The sequence below is a fragment of the Phyllostomus discolor genome, chromosome 8, assembly GCF_004126475.2.
Source record: "Phyllostomus discolor isolate MPI-MPIP mPhyDis1 chromosome 8, mPhyDis1.pri.v3, whole genome shotgun sequence".
NCBI lineage: Eukaryota > Metazoa > Chordata > Mammalia > Chiroptera > Phyllostomidae > Phyllostomus > Phyllostomus discolor.
In genome coordinates this window covers 104,559,234-104,582,301 of record NC_040910.2, presented here as the reverse complement: position 1 = coordinate 104,582,301, position 23,068 = coordinate 104,559,234, and the positions used below count along the sequence as shown (strand labels likewise).

General features: G+C 60.0%; 1 protein-coding gene across 5 annotated transcripts; it reads right to left on the bottom strand.

Moving 5' to 3' along the window:
* Positions 1–1,207: 1,207 nt before the first annotated feature.
* Positions 1,208–23,019, bottom strand: STARD3 (StAR related lipid transfer domain containing 3). Of its 5 annotated transcripts, none has more exons than XM_028519964.2 (15): positions 22,873–23,018; positions 9,931–10,211; positions 7,228–7,305; positions 6,801–6,878; positions 6,625–6,678; positions 6,113–6,230; positions 5,820–5,918; positions 5,556–5,611; positions 5,136–5,228; positions 4,386–4,448; positions 4,124–4,219; positions 3,702–3,781; positions 3,506–3,610; positions 2,360–2,453; positions 1,208–1,913 (listed from the first exon to the last, which is right to left on the bottom strand). In XM_028519964.2, the coding sequence occupies exons 2-15, from the start codon at positions 10,150–10,152 to the stop codon at positions 1,809–1,811; spliced, it is 1,341 nt and encodes a 446-aa protein (XP_028375765.1). In that variant the 5' UTR covers positions 10,153–10,211; positions 22,873–23,018; the 3' UTR covers positions 1,208–1,808. The 5 variants fall into 5 exon arrangements, with proteins under 5 accessions (XP_028375765.1, XP_028375764.1, XP_035890319.1 ...); XM_028519963.2 differs by having other exon boundaries at positions 9,931–10,241; positions 22,873–22,993; XM_036034426.1 differs by lacking the exon at positions 22,873–23,018 and adding an exon at positions 17,582–17,605.
* Positions 23,020–23,068: the final 49 nt, after the last annotated feature.

Below are 23,068 nucleotides of genomic sequence, written 5' to 3'. Positions count from 1 at the left end.
GAAGTGGTCTCCCAGGTCCAGCCGGTGGGTGTGGGAGTGGCCTCCAGCTCTGCTCCCGACACCCCAGGTGGTGTGGAGTGGGGTGCGGTGGCAACTGAGGGGCCCCAGCGAGTGACCATCAGCTGCAGCTCTGGCCGCGGCCCAAACCAGCCGTACGTAGGCGTGACCACGTAGGCAGCCCCTGCCCCTTTCTGGGCTTCATTTCCCCCACTTTTGGGTCTCGATGGCCTGACCAGAGCTCAGGGCCTGCCAGCTCCCATGCCCCACTGGGGCGGGGCCTGGCCCTAGTCCACAGGGAGCAGGGTGGCTGCCGGGACAGCCCGGCACCGAAGAGCAGGAATTCTGGTGCAAGAAGCTGACACAGTGAGGTGGGCCTGGGGGGCGGGGGCGGCGGGGGGGGAGAAGGAATGGGAAACGCTGAGCGGAACAGGAAGGGCGCCAGGAGAGGCAGCGTCAGGAGCTGAGACAGGACCTCGTGGGCCCAGCCGGCACCCACCTGGGGCAGCGCTGCGTGCTCCTAGCTGCTGAGGCGCTGCACCTGACTCCTGATTACCTTCTAATCTCGCAATAGCCCTGCGACATGATGAGTCCCATTTTCAGGAAAAAATGAGGAAAAGGGGGCTGAGGTACGGATTTGCCCAGGGTCACATGCCAGCCAGGACCAGGAGGCACCCCCCCGTACCCCAGGCAGGCCGGCTCCTCGGGAGCCCTGGCCTCGCCCCGCTCCACGCTGCCCCTAGTGAGTGCGGCAGGGCAGAGGGGCTGTGAGTGGGGCAGGGATCCTCGGGACGCTTCAGTGAGCAGGAAGCCAACACCCCACCTCCGGGCCCCTGGTCAGACCTGGCACCCCAGAAACAGCCCAGGCCTGATGTGGCCTCTACTGGGTCTCTCCTACCTCCTCCCAAATCCTGGCCCGGAGACCCCAACCTGGCCTCCCTCGCAGGAAGCCAGGCAGGGGGAGTGGAGCATTTCTCTCTAACCAGCCGTCTGCCTGGGGGAAACCACTCAGGAAAGTAAGTGTGTGTGTGTGTGTGTGTGTGTCGGAAGGGGGGTGGGGGCAGGACCCGAGTCCCCACTGGCTCCAGGGTGTGAGGACAGGCCAGGTGTCTGGCCTCAGAAGTGGGCAGTGGCTCACTCCTGCCCCACCTGTGCCAGGCTCGCTCCCTGCCCCTTCCCTTAAGAGGCCAGGCTTGGGGGGCTGTTTTTTTTCTGAGTTCATGTTATTCATTGGCTCAAATTACAAAAGTGCCCAAGGAGGCCCCGAGGGAGGGAGAGAAGCTGGGAGAGGCAGAGGTTCACTGCCAGCATCCACCGTGCCCACCTGCCGCCCGCTCCCCACAGGTCCATGTGGAAAATGGTCCCAGACCCTTTAAATAATCCCCGACAACCGTGACAGGTGAGCAGGCAGACGAAGGGGCTCCCACACCTGAACACGGGTGACAGGTTATCTTGGCCTCCGTCCTGCCCAGGGCCCGGCCCTCCCCCATCAAGTCTGAGGCTCCCGTTCCAGCCCCTGCCCCTGGCTCCGCAGGGGACAGCGGATCTCCTCTCCCAGGAGGCAGGGACGCCACGCGCACAAGGCGGGGTGGACCCCACCTGCCCCAGCGGCAGAGCCCACGGCCTGCTCAGGGCCGCCGCGCTGGGCACAGTGCAGCCTGGCAGCCTGCGGCCAGGGGGCTGCCGTCAGGGGCAGCTTCTTCCTCATGCTGCGGGAGGCCGGGTCCTCTGGGGGCGGCCCCCGGGCCCTCCGCTGGCTCTGGAGGCTGTGGTGCCAGAACCCTGGCCCGCAGGGTGGCGAGGGGGCACGGTCACGCCCGGGCTCCCATTTCTCCGACGCGCTGCCGAAGGTGGAAGGCGAACTCGAACATGGTGGCCGCAAGGCTCTGGTGGATGAGGTACCGGGGCAGGCGGCCCTGGGGGAGGCGGGAATTAGCTCCAGGAGGGCTTGCGGTCGGCAGGGGCTCCTCGGTCAACAGCGGGCACCTGGAGGGAGTGCGCTGGGCCAGAGTGCAGGTGCGGCCCTGGAGCGCAGCCCGGGCCGCCCTCTCCCCTCGCCTTTGGCAGGAGGAACACGCTGTGCCCAGGCCTTGGCATCAGCCACACAAGCAGACCCGGGAGGGGAGAGGCTGGCAGCCAGCCGCCCCTCCGCAGGGCCTCGGGGGTCAGAGGCACGAACGGAGAGGCACAAGCCCTCCAGTAACTGCGGGCACCAAGACCATGTGGATCCTGCCCCAAATTTGAGGGCGAGAAAGGAGCTGGAGTGTAGGGGAGGCTCTGAACGGGGTAGGGGCCCCCAACATCACTCAGCAGAGCTCCGCCCCCCCCCCCCCAGCCTGCCCTGCAGCCTCGGCACCCTCACCTTGAGATCTGTATTAAGGACCCAGATGAAGGTGCAGACGCGGGGGTTACTGGCGGACTTGAGCACAACGAAGCCCCCAGGACCGTTCTCTCCCCTACGGAGAGAGAGGCGCCCCTGGGGTGACCCTGGAGCTGGACTCGCCCCCTCCACTCCCGGCCCATCGTGGACAGGGGCGGAAGAGAGAAGGGAGCTGCTGGTCCGGCAACTGCCCCTCTGCCTGAGCCGGCCGGGGCAGGCATGCCAGAGGCTGCAGTCCGAGTCCCCACCCCCATCCCCACGGGAGGCTCAAGCGCACACACACCCAGGGGGCTCACCACCCTCCGGCCCTCAACTCCTCAGTCCAGAGAGTCTAGGCCAACTCTAGCCTTGAGGGGCCGGGCCAGGCAGGCACTTGTCCTCCCTGCCCAACTCAGGGGGCAGTGCAGTGCTGCTGGCCGCCAGGAGGGGGCGACCTCCCGGGAGGTTTCAGGAGGCTGTGTGGTTCACACCCTGACTCATGTAACTGCCCACAGCTTCACTGAGCATTCTGAAGCCCACTCCGTAGATAAGGAAGCTGGCACCTGGAGAGGAAATGAGCTCGCCTGTCAGCCAGCAAGGCTGGCGGTGCCGAGACCAGAACCCCAGCCTGATACCCAAGGACTAGTGCTCTGTGCAAACCCCAGGAAGGAAGGGAAAGGGTGGGGTATCTGGGAGGAGGCCGCCCGCGGCCCTGGAGCCTAGGATTAGGCAGATGGAGAGCGGCAGGGCGCCTGGAAAAGGCAGCAGGAGGAATGCAGTTCCTCTTCCTCTGGCAGGACGTTCCGACGCTCCCGGAGAAAGGCGAGGTAGCGAGGGGGGGGGGGTGCTGAGGGGAACAGGGACTCAAGTCCCCGGATCAGGTCATGGGGGCTGGCTCTACCCCCCGTCCACCCCTGGGGCTGCCCCCAGCGTGGGTGGCGTGGGTCCAGACATTAGTCCCCGTCTCCAGCACACAGAGCAGCCGATTAGCAGGATTAGGGGTTGGGAAGGGCAAAGCCCAGTGGGACAGGGGACGGGAAGGCGGCCTCAGCAGGAGAAGTCCTCAGCTGCACACACTGTGCCCTGCCCTGTCCTCAGCGCCACCTGGGGAGGGGCCGGCGGGATGACCCTGGGCAAGGCCAGGCTCACCTGACGTATTTGTGTGTTGGGGGCTTGGCACAGTGCGTGGTGGCGATGCCCGATGACAGGTATTTGTCTTTGCGTCGCTCGATGCGCCGGACATTCACGAAGTCCCTGGGAGGGGGGAGGGTTAGGTCCGGGGGGTGCCAGGCCCCAGACTGGGGGCAGGAGGCCTGCCTGAGAGAAGGGGCGTGGCGCTACTCACCGCGGGGAGACCACACCACCCGCAGCCCCTGCGGACACGTCATAGGAAACGAGGGTGTTGTCTTCCACTCGATGCAGGATCTGCGGGCCGTGGGGGCAGACGTGAGCGCAGCCCACCCCGGGAGAGCCGAGCCCCCGGGAACCCCCCAGCCCAGCCTGCACCGTGCTCAGGTCTCTTTACTAACAGCCACTCCCACTCACAGGGCCCGGGCCGGGCGCCCTGTCCACTTTCCCCACCCCTCTGGGGGACACTGGTGCCGTCACCCATTTTACAGATGGGGAGCCTGAGGCACAGAAGAATTCAGTGCCGTGACTCAGGTCCCCTGGGGTAACTGGTCACGCTGGGGCATCGCTGCCCCGACCTGCCATGTCCCTTGGCCTCTGTTCCGAGCGATGGCCGGGCCTCCTCCTGGCTGGGCTCACCTGGCAGGCGGTCACCGTCTTGTTCCACAGCACCATCCTCTCGGGCTGCAGGATCACCTCCTGGTACACCAGCTCCGCAGGGCACGGCAGGAAGGCCTGGGGCAGGGCAGGCGGGGCGCTGGGTGGGGCCGGCTGCGCTCGGGCCGCAGCCCGTCCCTCTCGGTGGGGAGAATCTGCCAGAGGCCCGCTCAGCCCCTCTGTCAGGTCCCAGACGGGGCAGGAGGCTCCAGGACACCCCAGAACACCCGATCCCCTCACCCACCTTCAGGATGAACGTCTTGCCGTGAAAGGGAATCTCAATGGTGTACACAGTGTCCCCGTATTCCTGCGGGAGGAACAGAGGGGTGGCAGGGAGGTGGGCAGAGCGGGGAGGCCACGGGGCATGGGCTGGTGGCTCGGGAGTGGGTGACAGGTACTTTGGGCTTTTGGATAGCTCCAGGCAGAAGAATGATGCAGTCTGGGGATATCTGAGCAGCTGTTAGAAAATATTGGTTCTGACGAACGTCCAACAACCAGGAGAGAACGGCTTTTGCTATCAAGTTCAAAGACCGAGGCACAGCTGTGGCTACAACCACGGAGGGCCGTGTCTCCAGGCCGACAAGGGCTGCCAGAGCAACTGGCCAGAGAAAGGGGCGGGAGTGCTTCCCCTCCGTTTTCCAAGCTCTCTGCCATCCTTTTAGATAATGTTGTTTTGATCTTGATGAAACAAAACACCAAACACAGGGTAGATGCCTGGCTCTCCCTTCAAAGCAGAGCCTCAGAAGCGGAGCAGCGGGGAGCTGAGGGGAGGGGGGTCAGTGGGGGGCGGGGGAGCAAGGAGGAGGGGCAGTGGAAACATGCAGTCCAGCCTGACCTCCTGCGGAGAGGCCAGCCCCAGGGCCCAGCCCCCTCTCCGGGGGCAGGGATATGGTTCCCACCCCTGTAATCCTCTGGCTTATTTCTCTGGCCTCAGACAAGGGAGTGAAAACTCCCAGCACACGTGGGTGGGTCAGGTGAGAGAGAGGTTTCTTACGTTATTCTTCTCGAATTTCCAGTTCTCCTCCTGGGCCAAGATCTGGTCCACCACAGCCGTGGCCTCCTTCCCCTGGCGGATGTACTCCCGCTCCTGGCCGGGGGTGGAGGCAGAGGGGTCAGTGGGGGCCTTTGTTCCCGGCCGGCCGTTCTCTAGACACTGCACAGCTCTCGCCGGAGCCTGACCGGGTCAGGCCCCAAGGGGCTCTGGGGCCAGGGGCTGCGGCTGTGACTACTCCGCACAGGTTCCCCGGCCAGAGGCAGGCCAGTGGGCCTGGCAGCCGGGGGGCTGACACTCAGAACGGCACTGACCGGCACTCCAGCTGCTGGGGTCCACCCTCTGCTGGGAAGCCCCCGCCCACCCTGGCCCACCTCTGGGGCGCCCGCTCCAAAGGTAGGGTGGGAGCGGGCAGCCAAGTACCTGGGCAGAGAAGCTCTTCCTCCCGACCAGTTCCTCATCTGATTCGTTGTCAGACCCTGCAGAGAACACACACAGGTGACAGCGGGAAGAGGTGGGGGGGGGAATGTGGGGAGGTCCTGGGGTCCGACACCAACGCAGGATGTGGGGAGAGAAGCGTGTGCGGGAGAGGGCGACCACGGAAGGAACAGAGAGAGCAGACCCAGCCCACCCCACTCCTCGCAGAGCCCCTCCCTGAAGGAACTTCCCCCAAACACCAGCCCTCACCTGCGAAGGATTCTGGGGGTGAATAGAACTGGCCCTCGGACAGAGCTCCAGAGAAGAGGAGGGGCCCCTGGGCGACAGCAGCCTGGGCAGCGAGGTACCCTGGGGGAGCAGACACGGGCAGCCGTCGCTCCAGACCGAGGACAGTCGGGCCGCCCGCGGCCCCCTGCCCTGGGCTCCCTCTCAGGCCCCCGGAGGCTACTCAGGCCAGCAGGAGGGCTCCCATGCCTGAGACCCTCCTCTCTTCGGGCTGGGCGGGCCTCACTGCCCCCCCCCCCCCCGCCCCTCGCACTCACATCGCTCCTCCTCGGCCTCCTGGGGCAGCACTTTGAAGTCAAGGAACCAGGTCTCCAGCCAGGCGAGGACGAAGGAGACTATGGGCAGCAGGTAGCCAAACGCCCCTTTGTTGAGCAGCTGTGGAGAGGGGGGGCTGAGCTGCATGGCGGGGGCACCCCAAACTAGAGCAGAGCCCCTGCTGGCGCTACCAACTCTGGCATGTACCCCGCGCTGGTAGGTACTAGCAGCGTGAGGACCCCCTGCCCCTGCGGCACAGGCCTCTGAGAGGCGTCAGTGAGTTCTGCAGCGGCATGAACCGGGGTTAGGCTGGAGGGAGAACGTGCTGTTCTTGGGGTTGCAGATGGGCACGTGGGAGGAGCGAGCGAAGATGACTCCTTGGAACATCACAGGACAGGACGCCTCTCACCCCAACCCAGACACCCCAAATCGGAGAAATGGTCCCTTCTTAGGAGAAGCCCATCCCTCAGGCCAGATGTCCACCAGACCACCCAGACCATGAGCAGTTACTGACCTCAGAGAGGATGACCTTGACAATGAGGAAGGCACTGGACACCAGCGTGGTGACCTGCCCAGGGGAAGGGAGGAAGGAGAGAGGGAAAACAGAAGCTGGGGAGTGAATCCTCCTCCAGCCGACCCCTGGCACCAGCCCCGCCAGGGCCCCGGGCTGCCGGGCGCGTGGCGTCTTACCGCAATCACCCACCAGTGCCGGAGCCGCAGCACCGCGTAGCCCAGGAGCAGCCCAGAGAAGCGGAAGAAGGCCAGGGCCTGGGGGCGGTGGGCAGGCCGTCACAGGCAAGCCAACGCCCCCAACCCTGCTGAAGGCCCCCCTCCCCCTCCCCGTGGGTGCGCTCGCCCTGCCAGAGGACAGCCAGGTCAGTGTTTCTCTGGGGGTGGTTTGCCTGTCACCACCTTGGACCCAGGCTTTGTCTTCCCCTCCCACTGGGGGCCCTCTGCTGGTGGGAGCTCACACAGGAGCCTTTTTCAAGACTGAGGGCTCCCGGAGGACGGGGGCCAGGTGTCCCCGACCAGGTGGGGCCACAAGTGCTGCAGAAAGCAGAGTGTGGCCACAGTCACGTGCTGCTCCCTCTGCTCCCAGGACCCCGCGGTCACTCACAAAGATGTCAAAGAAGGAAGTTTTGAAGTTGTAGTGGATGATCTCCTGCTCCAGGTTCTTCTGAATACCTGTGTTCGTCTGGGAGGGGAGGGAGGATACGAACAGCTCTACAGGCAGAGCCCGGTCCCTGGGCTGCCTGCTTCTCGTAACCCCGGGGCACGCAGGGGCAGGGTGGGGCCTGGCGGAGAGGCTGTAGGCGCTAAGCCACCACCCAAAGGGGGTCTCGGAGCACCAGGGGTGTTCAGCCAGAGGCCTGGGACCCCAGCACCAACACCATCCCTCCCGGGGTCCGAGCAGCCCGGGCAAGCGGGGCTCCGATACCGATGACCGTGGGCAGGGTCACGCTGGCAGGGCCTCTGGGCCAGGCAGGGGAGGGACTGGGCCCTACGCCAGCAGGTAGGGCTGGCAGACAGGGTGCTGAGAGCCTGCCTCACATAATCTCATCTCCTCCCACACTTCAGTGCTCCATCTTCCCAACCGGCCATCTGGGGCGATGGGGGCCGGGGGCAGGCAGTGGTGTCAGACGGAGCCCCAGGTGGCAAATCAATTGATTAGGTTTGTGCTTAATGGGCAAAATCCATCACGCTGCTGGAGAGGACGGCGTGGGGAGCGGGCAGGCTCTTCATGGCCTGTCCCTGCCCGAGCCACCCACGCACCTTCAGTGGGACCCCGAGACCCTGGCCAGGTAGGGAGGGTGCCTGGGTGGGGGCCGACAGCAAGGCGGCAGCCTGAGGGGGAAGACCCTTCACGACCACCCAGACCGGGGCTTCTAATCTCTGGCAGATACTGGGGCGGGGTGGGGCGGGGGAGGCTGGTTAAAGATACAGATGTTCAGGCCACTGAGTCGGAGTCTTAGGGCAAGCTGAGCACCGGGAGTCGTCACAAAGCTTCCTGGTGCTTCTGCTGCTGAGACAGGGAGTCCGGAGTCTGGAAGCTTCCCCTGAGCCGCCCCGCCCCCACCACAGATGCTGGAACCCCCTGCGCGTCCCACCCACATGCCTCAGCCTGAAGACCATCCTGAGCCCCACAAAGTTCAATGCTCCCCGCCCTGGCCTGACACCCCACCCCACCCAGGCGCACCTCCCCCTCCTCTACCAGTCACTGTCCCTGACGGCTCTCCTCCACCTTCTCTTTGTAGAGCACTCGCCCTCCGTCCAGCACCCGCCTGCAGGGCCTGCACCGGGACTCGGGACAGCCGGAGTCCAGTCCCCCCACCGCCAGTGCTGGGCAGCGAGGCCTGGCAACCCGAGGGGGCCCTTGCAGCCACTGGGCCACGCCCAGGCTGTCAGAGAACTAAAACCATGCGGGCTCCGAACTACGGAAATAAAGCTACAAAAATTGAACGTTGATACAACTTGAAGTGTCTACCAAGTGAAACATGACATTAACTCCACTCACTACCTGCTAAATCCAACATTCTGAAATTTTTCATTACATCTAAAAACAATTTGGAGGTTAGGTTTTCTCCCTTTGCAAGAATTCCCAAACATGCACGGTGACTGCTGAGTTATCACAGCCAATACAGCCAGATAATTTCAAAAATAAAATTATCAAAATATTTTCAGCTCTCTTCTGGCGAGAAAACACGCACTGAATGAACCACGGTGGTGAGAGTCGGCGCTTCCCTTGACGCCGGCCAGGACCCTCGCAAGGAAGAGTGCTGAGACCTTGGAAGCTCTCTGCACTGCTCCAAACCTCGCTGGGTCCCCTCAGATGGTCCCCAAAGTCCCCTGTGGCTGTGGCTCTACCTGGCGGAAGGTGCCGACTCATCACTGTGCACAAAAGACAGTCACCCGCAGAACCCTCGCTGCCCTCCAGCTCAGCAGGTCCAGAATCAGACCGACCTCTTCACCCCCAGGCCCGCCCCTTCTCTAACTGCCTCACTTCTTTCAACAAAGTTGTCGTTTCCCTGTCACCCGAGCTTGAGATCTGGAGGACGGCATCTGCCGTCCAGAACGCTGGCCCGTATTATAGAAGGAAGATGAAGGGAGGCTCAGAAAGGCTGGGTCCCTGGCCGAGGGCACAGCTGATGCAGAGAGGGGGCTGGGACGGCACCGAGTGTGGACGCCCTGCTCCCGCAGCCCCTGCCTCTGGGGCCAGGCCCCACTCTGCCCTGGCGGTGCCCAGAGATCGGGCCCTACCACCGGCTGGCCAGGCGCTGTACGGGAGAGGCTGCCGGCCCTGCCCCGAGAGGCAGCTCCGTCTCCAGGCTGCTGGGTCATGTCTCACCAGACCCTCAGGCCGTACTGGGAGGGGCGCAGCCACTGGAGCAGTGTCTGAGATGGGCAGGGAGCGCTGGGAGCCACTGAGAGCTGGAAGTTTCACCACTGGTGCACTCCCCACTGTACCCTCTGCTTTTAGCACAGTACCTGGGACACGGTAGTGGTTCGAAAAATGTTGGCTGAATGAATGAATGAAACCAGAGAGCAAAGTAGGGCAGAAAGAAGACGAAGATTTCAACAGTTCCACCAGAGCTGCTTGGGGTCTCTCCTCCTTTTGCGGAAATCAAGTGTAAACTCTGGAGCGGGAAGTGGGTTCGAAGCCCGCCTCCACGCTTGCTGAGACCCGAGACAAACGGCTCAGCCCCTCTGAGCTGCTCCGCCCCGGCCTCACGCTACCCCCCCACACGGCAGAGGGAGTGACCGAGGCCCAGGTGTCTCCCCCAGGACCGTTTGGGCTTCCGCCTCCCCTGAGCCCACTCACGTTCAGCTCAATGATCCAGAGCAGGGAGATGAAGAGCAGGTCGAAGGTGACAAAGAGGCAGAAGGTGCGGCGGACATCGGAGATGGCCTGGCGCTTCTCGGGAGGCGGCAGGAGGAAGTGCGACGAGAGGCTCTGCTTGTGTGACAGCGAGGAGCTGAGGGAGGCCACGGCCGGCAGACTGCGCTCCAAGTCACCGGCCAGGTCCCTGGACACCTTGTTCATCCTGGTGGGCCCCCACCTCAAGGCGGGGTGGGGGTGGGGGTGGGGCCTCAGCGGCACAGCTGGGGGCAGAGGCGGGGTGGCCGGGTCACCTGGAACATGTGAGGGTCCTAAAGGTCCAGGTAACCCCCCTCGCTCCTCCACACACGGCCCCCAGAGACCCCATTCGCTCCCAAACACGTCCACCACACACCCTCTTCCAGCCCCACAGCCCCAGTTTCCTCCAGCGGCCCCGCTGCCCGGCTGCAGGGCTTGAGCGTCCCTCTCACCATCTTCCTCCCTCACCACCCCCCGCAAAGCCCAGTCTGGGGGGCCCTGGGGTCCTCCCTGGTGCCTGGATGCGCAGCCCGCTCCTGCCAAGCCCAGCCCTGCGCTTCGGCCTCTGCCCCTGTCAACAGCCTCCCGCCGGCCCCCAGCTCTGTTCTTTGTTTTCCCAGCACAAAGCCCCATTCCCTCCAGTAGCCACCCTGCCCCCCCACGCCCGATCCACGGCAACTGGGAGGGACTTCCTGGAGCACAGTCTCTCAGTACCCTGCGCTGGGACAGCGGGGACAGTGGGGACAGTGGATGCAGAGGGAGGACATCCTGGGCCCTTCCCTCCAGCCCCACTCCCACCACCCCTCCCGAGGCCCAACCGCCCTGTCCCTCAACTGGACACTCCAACGTGCTCCTGGTGGGCGTCCCCTGGTGGCCTCCCTCTCTCACCCCGCGATGATGGCCTCTGCTCCACACACCCGCCAGAGCAAGTGTTCCCCGCTGACAGCTGTCCTGAGGCTGCCGCCAGTCCTAGAATGACAGTGCCCACCTCCCAGGCCCTTGCGGTCCAGGCCCTGGGGGGGCGGCTCTGCCGTGCTCATTTCAGGAGGCCTCCCCGCCTCACTGCCACGGCCACCCCGGCCTTCTTTCAGGTCCCTTAATGCAGCAGCCTGGTCCTGCCTCGGGGGCTTGGACCTAGGTCTTCCCTCCTGCAGCTGCTGCTGCTGCGTGGACCGTTCTTCCCAGCCCTTCCGAATAACCACTGAAAAGCCCTCCTGCCCTGACGGGGTAGCTCAGTTGGTTAGAGCTTCATCCCATACGCCAAGGTCGCAGGTTCCATCCCTGGTCAGGGCACCTACAAGCAGCAGCCAAGGAATGCATACAGAAGTGGGACAAAGGTTCGATTCCCAGCCAGGGCACATGCCTGGGTTGCAGGCCATAACCCCCAGCAACCGCACATTGATGTTTCTCTCTCTCTCTCTTTCTCTCTCTCTCCCTCCCTAAAAATAAATAAATAAAATCTTAAAAAAAAAAAAGTGGGACAAATATAAGTTCTTCTCTGTCTCTCTCGCCCTTCCCTCCTCTCTCTAAAATAAATTTTTAAAAAAGCCCTCTCCTCAGAGCCTCCCGCCCCCGGGTCCCCAGTCTCAGTGTCATGTATATACATTCTTCAGTGGGCTGAAATGACCTTATTTACTGGTCTGCAAGCTCCCGTACCTGACTTGGGCGCTGCTGTCTCCCAGGGCCTAGCACAATGCCTGGCTCCTAGGTAAGTGCTTAATAATTGATTACTGAATAAATGGATGATCCAGGGGGTCTCCTGGCCCTCAGCAGCGTGCCACGCAGCAGAGAGGACCAGGACACACCCTAAAGAGAGAAAGAACCAGCCGCAACCCAAGGCTGGCCCAGAGCTCCACTGCCCACAGGACGCTGTGGCCGTGGCCTTGACTCACGCCCACACAGGGCAGCATGGTTCTTCCTATTCTACAGGTACAACCGCCGAGGCTCAGAGAGGTGTACGGATTTAACTGCCTGAGCAACTATGAAGCTAAAATTCTCATGAATGCCCGAGACCAAAGCGGCCCAGGACACCCCGTCCTTGGGGCACAGCCCCGGGGCCCCCAGGCCTAAGATCTTGGCTGCACCCATTTGCTGCAAGGCCCCTAAGAGGCCCTGTCTTGTGGGCGGGGAAGGCTCAGTCCGGAGCCAGAGAGGAGCGGACTCAGTGTGGCGGGGCCTGAGTCTTCTCACCAGCCAGCACCAGGGGCAGACTTGGGGGCCGGTAGAAGAGGAGCCCTCGATGTGTGTCCCTGACCCTGGGAAGGCAGGATCCAACCAGTCTCCCCCTGATTTGTTGCTTCCTCTAAACCTTGCGGCGTCTACGACCTACCACAGGCCCTTCCATCCACCAGGTCCAACACAAACCCCTAGTTTGGGGCCAGCAAGCCAGCCCGCCCAGCCTCTGCCTCTGCGCAGGCCCCAGGGACACTCCTCCTCATGGGTGCTGGTCCAAGGCTGCCCCCCCAGGGCCATGCTCCCAGGGTCCCCGCCGCCACCAGCTCGTCTGGAGGGCGCTGAAGGAAAGCCGAGCCCAGCCCCCAAGGAGGCCGGCAGAGGAGGGATGTGACAGGCCGCTGGCAACGGGACCCCCCCCATCCATCAGCTGGACCCAGTGCCAGGCGGCAGGCTCAGCACATCGCTCACAGTGACAGGGCAGCGGCTCAAGGGCAGGTGACATTTCCTGGTCTGTAATGGCCCTCTTGTCTTCCGCCAGACCTGTCCCCATCTCTCCCCTTCCCTGTCTTTTACTGCAAACCACCCTTCTGTCTTCTCACTGTGTCTTTGTCGCCCATGTCCCCTTCCCCAGTGTGTTCCTCTCCTCCGTCCGCCCTCCCCCTGTCTCTCCCCGCCACTCCCGTCTCGCTGCGGGGCTCTCTGGCTTCCCTCCTCCCGGTCTGCCCCCCTGTCTGTCTGTCTGTCTTTCCCACTGGCTCTCTCCCTCTCTCCGGGCACAGGACTTGGGTGGCAGCAGCTTGGGTGTGAAACACACTCAGAGTGGCGACAGCACTGACACTCACACACCCAGACATCCCCGACGAAGCGACAGACACAGACAGGGGCAGAGAGCAGAGGTGTTGGGAAGCCCCAGAGCCGAGCCACAGACACCGGGCGCGTGGGAGCCAAACGCCGGGGTGGGGGCGGCCGGCCGCAGTCGGCGGCGGAGGGGCTTCTGCATCTCCTTCCCCCAAGAGAGCAGCTCGGAGTCCAACAGAGCGAGAGCTGAGCTGGCGGTAGAATGAGCCCCAGGCTCCGGGCAGCTGCTCATCTTGGGTAACTGGGGGCAAGTCCTTCTCACCAAGGAAAAAAGTCAGTGGTTTTTTAAAACCCGATTTTTTTAAGACAGACAAACTAAAAAAAAAAAAGGAAAGAAAAGAAAACCTTACTTGTAACCCCACTACATAAACCAGATGAACACAGGACCGTACGGGTCCTGCCCCTTCAGGTGGTCACGGAGAGCCCCACCGGGCCGGTCAGACTTTCCGTAAACACCGGGGCTGGGGCCACCCCTGGGCGCCTCCTCAGGCGCTCACTCTGCTCACTGGAGGACTCCAAAAGGCCTCTGAGCTCCCTCAGACCACCTGCCGGTCTAAGACGTGAAAGCCCTAAGAGGCGAAAGACGTTTTGGCCTGGAACCGCCCTGAGCAGTTCCGGGAGCACTTGTTCCCTGGTCCCCGGCCCCCAGGGGCGGGGCGGGGGGGGCGGTGGCGGCGCAAGCAGACCAGCAAGGGGAGGCCCGTGCCACCCCGCCCAGCCTCCTGACGAAGGGTGGGCAGGCCTGAGTGCTGTGCTGTGAGGCTGGAGACAGCAGGGCTGCCACCCGGCCCCCGAGGGCACACCTCCCTCCCGCCCACTGCCTGCACCACCGGCCCCTGCCAGGTGCCTTCCGAGGTGTTGGGAGGGGGCCGGCACGTGTGGCGTGAAGCAGTCCACCTGGGCTGGGGCAGACTTGACACTTGACGTGTTTGCAGGAGCTAAGCTGCTAAGGCTTAGGGAGAGCAGGAAGGAGGGAGGCAGGAGAGAAACGGGAGGTTTTATCATCCCAGGCCGAAAGGGGAAGAGGAGTGGGGAGTCAGAGGCAGGTTGGGTCTGGGAACAGCGGGAAGCTAAGCAAAGGGCCGGACACCCTCTCCCAGCCCCCAGGAACCTGAAGTACCGCCAGCGGCGGCGGCAGGAGCTGTGGGTGGGGTCCATGAGTCACAACAGCAGGCAGCTGCTACCGGGGAACGAGAACTAGACTCTGAAATCAGGGTTCACATCTCAGTCAGCCCTTAACTAGCTGTGTGATCTGGGGCAAGAAACCACTCTGAGACGTGGTTTCTACAGTCGCATTAAATAAATGCACCAATTGCCTTGGCCGGTGTGGCTCAGTGGATGAGTGCCAGCCTGAGAATCAAAGGGTCACTGGTTCAATTCCCAGTCAGGGCACACGCCTGGGTTGCAGGCCAGGTCCCCAGTAGGGGGCGCACGAGAGACAGCCACACGTTGATGTTTCTTTCCCTCCCTTACCCTCTCTAAAAAATTAAAAAATAAAATCTTAAAAATAAATAAATAATAATAAAATTTAAAAGGCAACAACAAAATACGGTAAGACCCCACTTAGCATCCTTGACAGGTTCCATGCTTTAAGCGAAACTGAGCATATTGACACTAACTTTACCACAGGCTAACCGATACAAACAAGAGTTAAGTTCCTACGGCCACGTTACAATGAGACGATATTGAACTACAATGTTTATTTGAGGATCTGCTGTACTTAATGCCAGAGAACTGTACATTTCAAGATGGTTAAAAGAGCGGATGTTTATTTTACCCCAATACAAAGGCAACAACAATCGCTCCCTCCCAGGGCTGACATCTATAATGGCAGGTGCTTGGAGACGGAACATGTAGCTGGCAAGGCCATTTAGGTAAGAGGGACATTAAGTGTATTTTGGGGGGGGGGGGTGCTTGTTACACTATAGTGACGTTTGAGAAAATCACCCCAAAAGGTAAAACCTGAGCTCTACAATTCAGCTGTGGGTGACCCAGCACAAGCTCTCTGTGCCTTCAGGCCAGGCTCCCTCGCCTCTGTATAAAAAGGGCCAAGACACTGGTGTAGCTCAGTGGCTTGAGCATGGGCTGTGAACCAGAGTCGCCAGTTTGATTCCCAGTCAGGGCACATGCCTGGGTTGTGGGCCAGGCCAGGCCCCCAGTACGGGGCGCATGGGAGGCAACCACACATTGGTGTTTCTCCCCTTTTCTTCCCCTCTCTCTAAAAATGAATAAAATCTTTTTTTTTTTTTAAAGAGCCAAGACAGCCCAGGAGGCAAAGGTGAATCCCCATGTGGCGGGTGGGGGCAGGACATCAGGGACTGTCCCGGCGCCCCGCACAGGCTCTGAGGAAGAGCGCCAGGACTGATCCGTGACCACCAGTGCCTGGCCCCACTGTAGTTCCCAGCTCCCGCCCACCCCCCAGGTCCCGGCTTCCACGGTTCTTACGTGGCAGGGGGACAGAAGGGGTCCTTGCCAGGCCTCAGTCACACCCCAGGCTAAAAGCTCTAGTCATTGCTCCAGAGCTTGACACCCAGTTTCCTGTAGCTCCTGGCCAGTGTTTCCCGGCCAAGGTCAACAATTCGAACAATGCCTCTTACTCACTGCGCGAGCCTCAGAAGCTGCATCAGGAAGCTGGGGACACCTGTCTCCATCCCGGGCTGTCTGGGCATCGGAGGAGACAGCCACGCGCAGGAAATGCACAGAACCGTGCCTGGCACTAGCGTGAGCGGTCAACACACACGCACCGCTGCCACCTCTGGGTCCCCTCACCCTTCGCACCCCCGGCCTCCTCTGAAGGGCTGGGCCCCAGTGCCCCAGTGCGCAACTCCCAGCCCCTTCGGCCTCAGAGCTGTGCTCTGTGGCCCTGGGTAGGGGACACGTCTCATCTCGGTCCCCTCTGTCCAGAAACAACCCACACTGGGGCAGTACGGCTTCTTCAAACCTTCTCCTGGGGCCAAGGGGACAGTGCACACAGGCCCCTGACACCTCCCTGCTCTGCATCCCCAAAGTGCCTCGGGGGCTTCCTCGTGGGGTCCCTAACTCCGCACAAATAGGAGGAATCAGTGAGGCCGATAAATAACTAGACTCCAGGACAGAAGGTTCAAACCCTGGACTCCCCTCCTACTAGCGACTGAGTTTCTTGTGCCTCAGTTTTCTCCCCTGTAGACTGGGGGTGACAACTGCACTTACTCCTTACAGGTGTTAGAAGGACCGGTGGCCTAAACGCAATGGCCGAGAACAGTCCCTGACCTGGGGTGACCGCCGAGTAAGGGGCAGCTGGCACGACACCCCTGCCTGTTCTCAGGAGGAGGACACAGTCTCGGGCTCTCTGAGCGACGACTTCAGGCCAGGGCTGGAGCTTTCTGGGTCCGGCTGCCCCTGTGTGCGCCTCGGTTAACAGCAAATCCACAAACGGGCAGAGGTTCTGGGTGTGGGAGAGGTCGGCCGAGGCCGGGTCCTGCCGCTGGCCAGCCTGAACGGGAGCTGGTTCAGGGAGGGCACAGGGCAGAGAGCGGACAGGACAGGCCTGCACACCATCGGTCCCGGCAGGCCCACGGCCCGCAGACACCCTCTGCTTTACTCGTCACACCCCTGACCAGGGGCTGTGGAGACGAGGAGGGGCCTGCCCACCCTCCAGCCAGGATGGGGCAGAGCTGACCCCAGCAGTACGAAGGCTTCCCTGTGGGCTGGACTGCGGCCCCCAAACCCAAATGTAGCTGCTGCCTCCAGAGCATGTGCTGGCCAGGGAGTGGGTGTTCAAAGACCCCAAAGAGGTTAACAGCAACCCAGCCCGGGCCTGTGAAGAGCCCGGGGTCCTGTGTTCCACACCCAAACCGTCAGCAAATCCCGTTGGCTCTTCTTTCACAGTCCAGCCAGCGCCTGCCCCCTGCTTACCACAACCACCACCGCACCCCACCTAAGGCCTTCATCTCTCGCCTGCCACCGCTTCCTACCTCCTGCCCCTGTCCTAGGTCTGCTCTGAACAAGGCAACCAGAGAAATCTGGGAAAAGGCAGACCACACCTCCCCAATGCCCCAAACCTCCAACGGCTTCCAGCTCACCCAGGGTGAAGGCCAAAGGACCCGCCCTGGCCTCCAAGCCCCTCTTATCCTTGATCCTTCTGCTGCAGCCACACGAGTCCATCTTGGTTCCTTGGACACATCAAGCATGCCCCCCGCCCCCGGGGACCTTGTATCTACTGCCCTCTGTCTGGAGCTCCTCCCCTAGGACCCTGCAAAGTTTCCTCCCCCCATTCTGGTCTCTGTAAATGTCCCCTTGGAGAGGCCTTCCCCGGACTCCCTATTCAGCCCCACCCTTCACCCACTGACCCTGCTCACTCTCTCTCCGCAGCACGTACCACCCAGACACGTGCGACTGGCAGTCTGTGCTTACTGCCTGTCTTCTCCCACCGGGATGCAGACCTCACGAGAGCGGGGACTCCCAGGGCTCTGCCCACCGCCGAGTGCCCACCACCTAGGACGGCCCCAGGCTCACAGCGGGTTTTCAGGAAATGTGCTGGGGATCGCTTACCCCCTTCCCTACCGGGGCACACGCACACCCTGCCAGGTCCAGACCACCTCACCTGGAGCTGGGTTCTGCCCCCTGATGGCGTCTTGCCCTGCCCTCCACCAGTTGGCAGGGTGGCCGTTCCCCTCCCCTTCTCGGAGCCTGGACTTGCAAGGAGAGGAGTGGAGGTGAGTTAGACTCCTTGGAGAGCAAAGGTCAAGGAGGAAGGATTCAGCAAGACCCCAGTACTCCTCTCTTGCTGGGGGGGTAGTACCCCTCCCCCAGTACGTCCCTGACCACTGACTGCTCCCACAACACTGCATGGCTGGTCTTCCTTCTGCACCTCTATCCTCCCCCTCCCCCACCCCCATTCAGGACCAACCTCCTCCCCCTGGGGAATAATTCTGACGGAAGAGAACAGTTCCGATGTCGATGTCGCCCCCTGGGCAATGTTTTCCCCTGCCCTCCAGGCTTCCCCGCCCCCAGATCTCGGTGCTCCGGCTCCGAGTCATCTCTCCGCCAGCCCCTGAGGCCCAGGTCACACTGCCTGGCCATGTAAGGGAAGACTTCCAGGAAGTCTACTGGTCTACGGACCCATAATGCCCACGCTGGAGCAGGGGAAAGGACACAAATCAAAGACCCAAGGCCATTCCTTAGCAGGCTGTGTGCCCCTGACCAAATCACTCTCTGAACCTCGGTCATCTCATCTACACAATGGGGACAGTACAGTACCCACTTCACAGAGCTATTAAAAGGATTAGATAACACACAAAATGCCCACACCTAATCAACAGCAGCTATTACTACTATTAGGGGCTACGGGTAAGGTAGCAGAGGCAGGGCCCTAGGCCAAGCATGCCCGGTACACGGCACTTGGCCCAAACTGAGTGCACCATCCGGGCTGCTGGATGGGAGGGTGGGCTCCGGTCTTGGGCAGCTGACCTAGGACGCACATACAAGGTTCTCCTGTAATTCCGGGCTCGACGGCCCACGCCATCAGCCTTGCCACACTCGGCTGACTGGCCCTACTCTGCCCTGCCCACAGAGGGTTCGGGAAGTTTCCCAGACAAGGAAGAATTCAAAGAGAGGACATGGCAGCAGTGACAAATGAGACTTCGAAACCGAAGCCAGGCTCCGTTTCTCCTTCCCTTTTGGGGAAATGGACAGAGAAGAGTCAAGCCAAAACAGAAACTACATTCATCAGGACACCCTCCCCTCGCCAGCCCCAGGGGGTTCTGACAGTACAGTTCACTGAAAAGCCCCAACCAACTGAGGTCCACTCAGCCCTCCCACCCGCTCCACACGCCAGGCCCTGTGAAACATCAGGATGCCCCCAGCTCAGTGACTTCGTGACCCCGGCCTACTCAGGGGCTGGTGAGTCAGGCCCCGCCCCACCCCTTCCCCCACCCCTTCGTGCTGCTGGGTGAAACTGGGGCTGATGAAATCAGGTTCTCAAGGTCAGCCTGAAATCGGCCAGCCATCTTCCTGGAAAGATCTCGGCCCACTCAAGGGAAAGTCCCCTGAAGTGTTGGGGGGTGGTTCAGCTCAGATTCCTCCCAGCACCAGCCCCGACGGGACAAAAGCCAGGATCAGCCACTTCCCAGCCAGAAAAAGTTCACAACTGGGAAATATGATTGGTCAGACGGGGTGGTCTCCTTGTCCCTTATCCCAGTGATGTGGCAGCTGGCCCTTGGGGGCTAGGACTCTGAGGCAGTTTCAGGACACAGCTATGGACCTGCAGTCAGGAGACAACTCTGAAGTTGATGCTAAGTGACTTTAACCTTACCTGTCAAATCTCAGCTTCCTCATCTGTAAAATGGAGCCAATAATCTCTGCCATTCAGGGGAACGAACAAGTACAAGCTGTCAAATGTACAGGATTTTTGGTTTCAGCTGCACAAGTCTAGATGTGTGGGAGCTCAATTTATTTCTATTTTTAAATTTTTGTTTATTGTATTTTTTCCGATACCATTTATCACTCTTATGAGGGGGGATCTCCACAAACAGAACTTATTTATAAAAAATTGTGTATATATTCTTACATGTTTAAACTTCAGTCACCTTCAAAGTACTCTCCATTTGATATAAAACACTTATTGAGATATTTTTCCCACTGCTCAAGACAGTTTTTAAACTCGTTGATTTTGATGCCTTTTAGTGCTTCTGCTGTTGTTCTTATTTTTTAATTTCTTCCACATCAGCAAAACACTTCCCTTTAAGGACTTTTTTTCATCCAGGGAAAGAAAATAAAAAGTTGCTCGGGCTGAGATCGGGTGAATAAGGAGGGTAAGGCACCGGGGTCATGCCGTTTTTGGTAAAAACTGAACACTCAGCGCAGTGTGGGCAGGTGCGCTCATAAATCACCCATTATGAAATGGCAAATGCACTGAAAGAGTATTTTAAAAAATTCACTGAAGTCGAGCGCAGCCTCTCACAACAACGCCAGCTGGTACACTGATACAGATGAGTTCCTAGAACACTTAGCTAGTGGAGGAAGCCTATACTACAAGGGGCCTGCCCTCCAGAAGATAATTCCTGTTTTTCTTTGGGTCCCCCCTCATGTGACTTCCTCCCCTAGAAGAGAGCCCAGTTCAATGCAGCACACATATGCTAGAGTCTACAATGGGCCAAACACTGGGCTAGTCCCCGGCGACACTCTGTAGCTCCCAGTCTAGTAAGGGAGGCTGACAGATAAACAGTACACAGTGCTACCGATGCTGTCAGTGAGGGGCGAACAAAAAGGACTGTGGGCTCCCAGAGAAAGGAGCGTCTGACCCAGGCTGGAGTATATGAGGTTGGGAAAGCCTCGCAGAGGAGGAGCCATCTGACTTAGGCCTTGAAGATTCTGAGCATCTGTCCCTGGAGGAAGGAGGATGAGCATTCCAGACAGGCAAAACAGCATGAGCAAACGCCCCACCTCTACACACACTCAGTCCACAGGCTGACCCCACCCAATGGGGCCTGCCCCTGAACACCTGGTCCCAGGCCTCTGGACCACCCCAGGCCATGGTCCCCGCAGGGTCCTAAGCCAAGGGGCACTTCCTCATGGCCAAGTGAGGAAAGGAATCCCCAATCTTAGCAGAGGAGGCTGCCTCTGCCCTCCTGCCCACCTCAGGCCCCTTCCCACAACAAGAGCTCAGTTCCGAGAATCTAGCTCTCCATTCTCTAAGTCCACCAGTTCCCACCTCCCTCTGGCAAACTCATCCTCTTGCACTAAGGCCCCTCATTAATTGTCAGCAGTTCTGGGAAGCCATCCTCGGCTTTTCTTTGCCTTGGGTGCCCAGAGTTCTCTAGAATTAATGCTTGTCATGTAACATTTATCCATTCCCAAATTCACTTACTGAGCAGACATCGGGTCTGGGTCTTTTTCACTCTTTTTTTTTTTTTCTTGAGAGAGAGAGGGTAAGGGAGGGAGGGAGAGAGAGAAACATCAATGTGTGGTTACCTCTACGCGCCCCCAACTGGGGACCTGGCCTGCAACCCAGGCATATGCCCTGACTGGGAATCAAACCAGCGACCCTTTGGCTCACAGGCCAGCACTCAATCCACACCAGCCTGGGCTCTTTTTCACTCTTAAATTCTCACTCAGTAAATCCAGATCCTGAAGCCGGTGCCCTCCACCACAGCATTTTACTTGCTGACAAAAAGCCAGGCTTTAAGGCTCCGGGACAGAATAAGTAAACCACATCAGCTCATGAAATGAAAAGTTATAACCACTGTTCTATATTGTTCTCATATGGACAAGGAGAAATAACATTTATTTACTGAGCACTCCTGTGCTCACTGTTTTAAGCCCTACATATACATTATTTCACTTAATCCTTACAATAATTCTATAAGGTAGCACATGACTATCTTTGTTTTAAGAATTAAAAATCTGAGGCGCTGACTTCATCAAGGTCACACAGCAGTGTGAGAGCCCAGAAAGCCTGATTCAGGAGTCTGCCTTGTCAACCACTGTGTTATCATGGACACGGTGCCGCAGGGACACAGGAGAGCAACAGTTAGCCTTGGGGGTTGGGGGAAAGGTGATCCAGAGCCGGTGCTACCTGAACAGAGCACTGTGAAGGACAAGTGGAAGGTAGCCTGGCAGATAAGAAGAGAAGGGCCTTTCTGGGTAGAGCGGCTGGTGCGTGCAAAGGTACAGAAACAAAATAGCAAAGCGCGGGCAAGTGCTTCCTGCGGGGCCATAGGCCTGCCCCTCAGGGCACCCACGGGAGCCTCGGATCAGAGAGAGCTCTGTAAACTGAGCTCGAACTCAGCCTCTCCCACAGGTAATGGAAAGCCATCAAAGAGTTTTAAGCAAGGCAGCGACACTATGAGACTTGAGTTTTAAAAGGATCCCAAGAGTTACAGTTTGGAGACTGAGTGCAGGCAGCCAGGACCAGAAGTTGCAGGAAGCATCTGCAATTGTCTGGTGAGAAACACATCAACAAAGGTGTTGGTGATAGAAAAGAAGGAAGTTAGCCGGACTAGGTCTCCCTTTCGATGTGGGGATTGAGGGAGAAAAGAAACTCTAAGATAATGCCCAGGTTTTTCTCTGGGATGGGGCGTGGCAAGGACAGAATGAGTCTGCAGGAGAGAAGACCCATTCAAGTGCAAACGTGGAGAGCGCCAGCGGAAGTGGAGCTGTCCAGTTGGTAGGTAGCCGGACAGCCAAGGCTGGAGCTCCAGGGAGGGGCTGCGCTTAAGTTGTAGAGCTGGACGCATTTTGGGCATTTAAATGGTGTAAAGCTGAAGCCCAGGGAATAGATGAGACCATCCAGAATCAGTGTACAGAGTGAGGGGCTGGAGCAGAATAAAATGTGAAACAATACTTCTGTTAGATCAGTAGAAAGAAAATAAGGAGAAGCTGACGCGAAGGAACCCCCCCCCCCAAATGGGAGGAGGGCAAGTGTCAATTATTTCAGTTAGGAATGAGTGTCGCTGGTGTTATGCACCTTTAAGAACTTCTTTAAAGGGCCCTTTTTACGTCAATTAGGAAGTCATTCCAAAGGAAGTTGAGGGGGACAGGATGTCAATGAGACACAGACCTACCGAAACGCGTTATTTTCCTCCTCATTAGGAACTCCTGCCCCTTAATACCCAGGTATCGTCCCCTTCGCTTCTCCCCTCACAGTGAACATGCAGGCTCAAGAAGGCGACTCAGGACGCCCTCCCGGGTGGGCAGGCCACGGAAAGTCAGAAACCCCCTACTCCGCGCGTGACAGAGAGAGGCGGAGCAGAGGAAGGGGGCGGAACCTGGGACGCGGTGGGTGTGGGAAGGGTCGGACGGAACCAAGAACGGACACCGGCCGAGAAGGCGGGGTCCGCTAGCAAGACTACCCTCGTAGCACTACCCGGGCCCGGTGACCTCTGCTGGACCCACCTGCTGCATGTCACCCAGGGGCCGGAATCTTCTGCCCCAGCCGCAGTCTGCTCCGCTGCTCCGGCAGCGCCTCTGAGCGGAAGGGGATCTTACGGCGGCGCCACTTCCGCCGCTGAGTCCGCCCCTGAGTGCGAACAGGGACGTGCGTGGGAAGTAAGCCCCGCCCCTTCGCTTTAGTCTCCGCCCCTAAGCCTTA

What these genes read in the sequence shown, in the direction of transcription:
- STARD3 (XM_028519964.2), bottom strand. Translation starts at nt 10,152, where the DNA reads ATGAACAAGGTGTCCAGGGACCTGGCCGGTGACTTGGAGCGCAGTCTG. An exon ending in GGAAGAGCTTCTCTGCCCAG is followed by an intron (nt 5,229 to 5,555) that starts GTACTTGGCTGC and finishes ACCCCCGGCCAG; the next exon opens with GAGCGGGAGTACATCCGCCA. An exon ending in CCAACACACAAATACGTCAG is followed by an intron (nt 2,454 to 3,505) that starts GTGAGCCTGGCC and finishes CTCTCTCCGTAG; the next exon opens with GGGAGAGAACGGTCCTGGGG.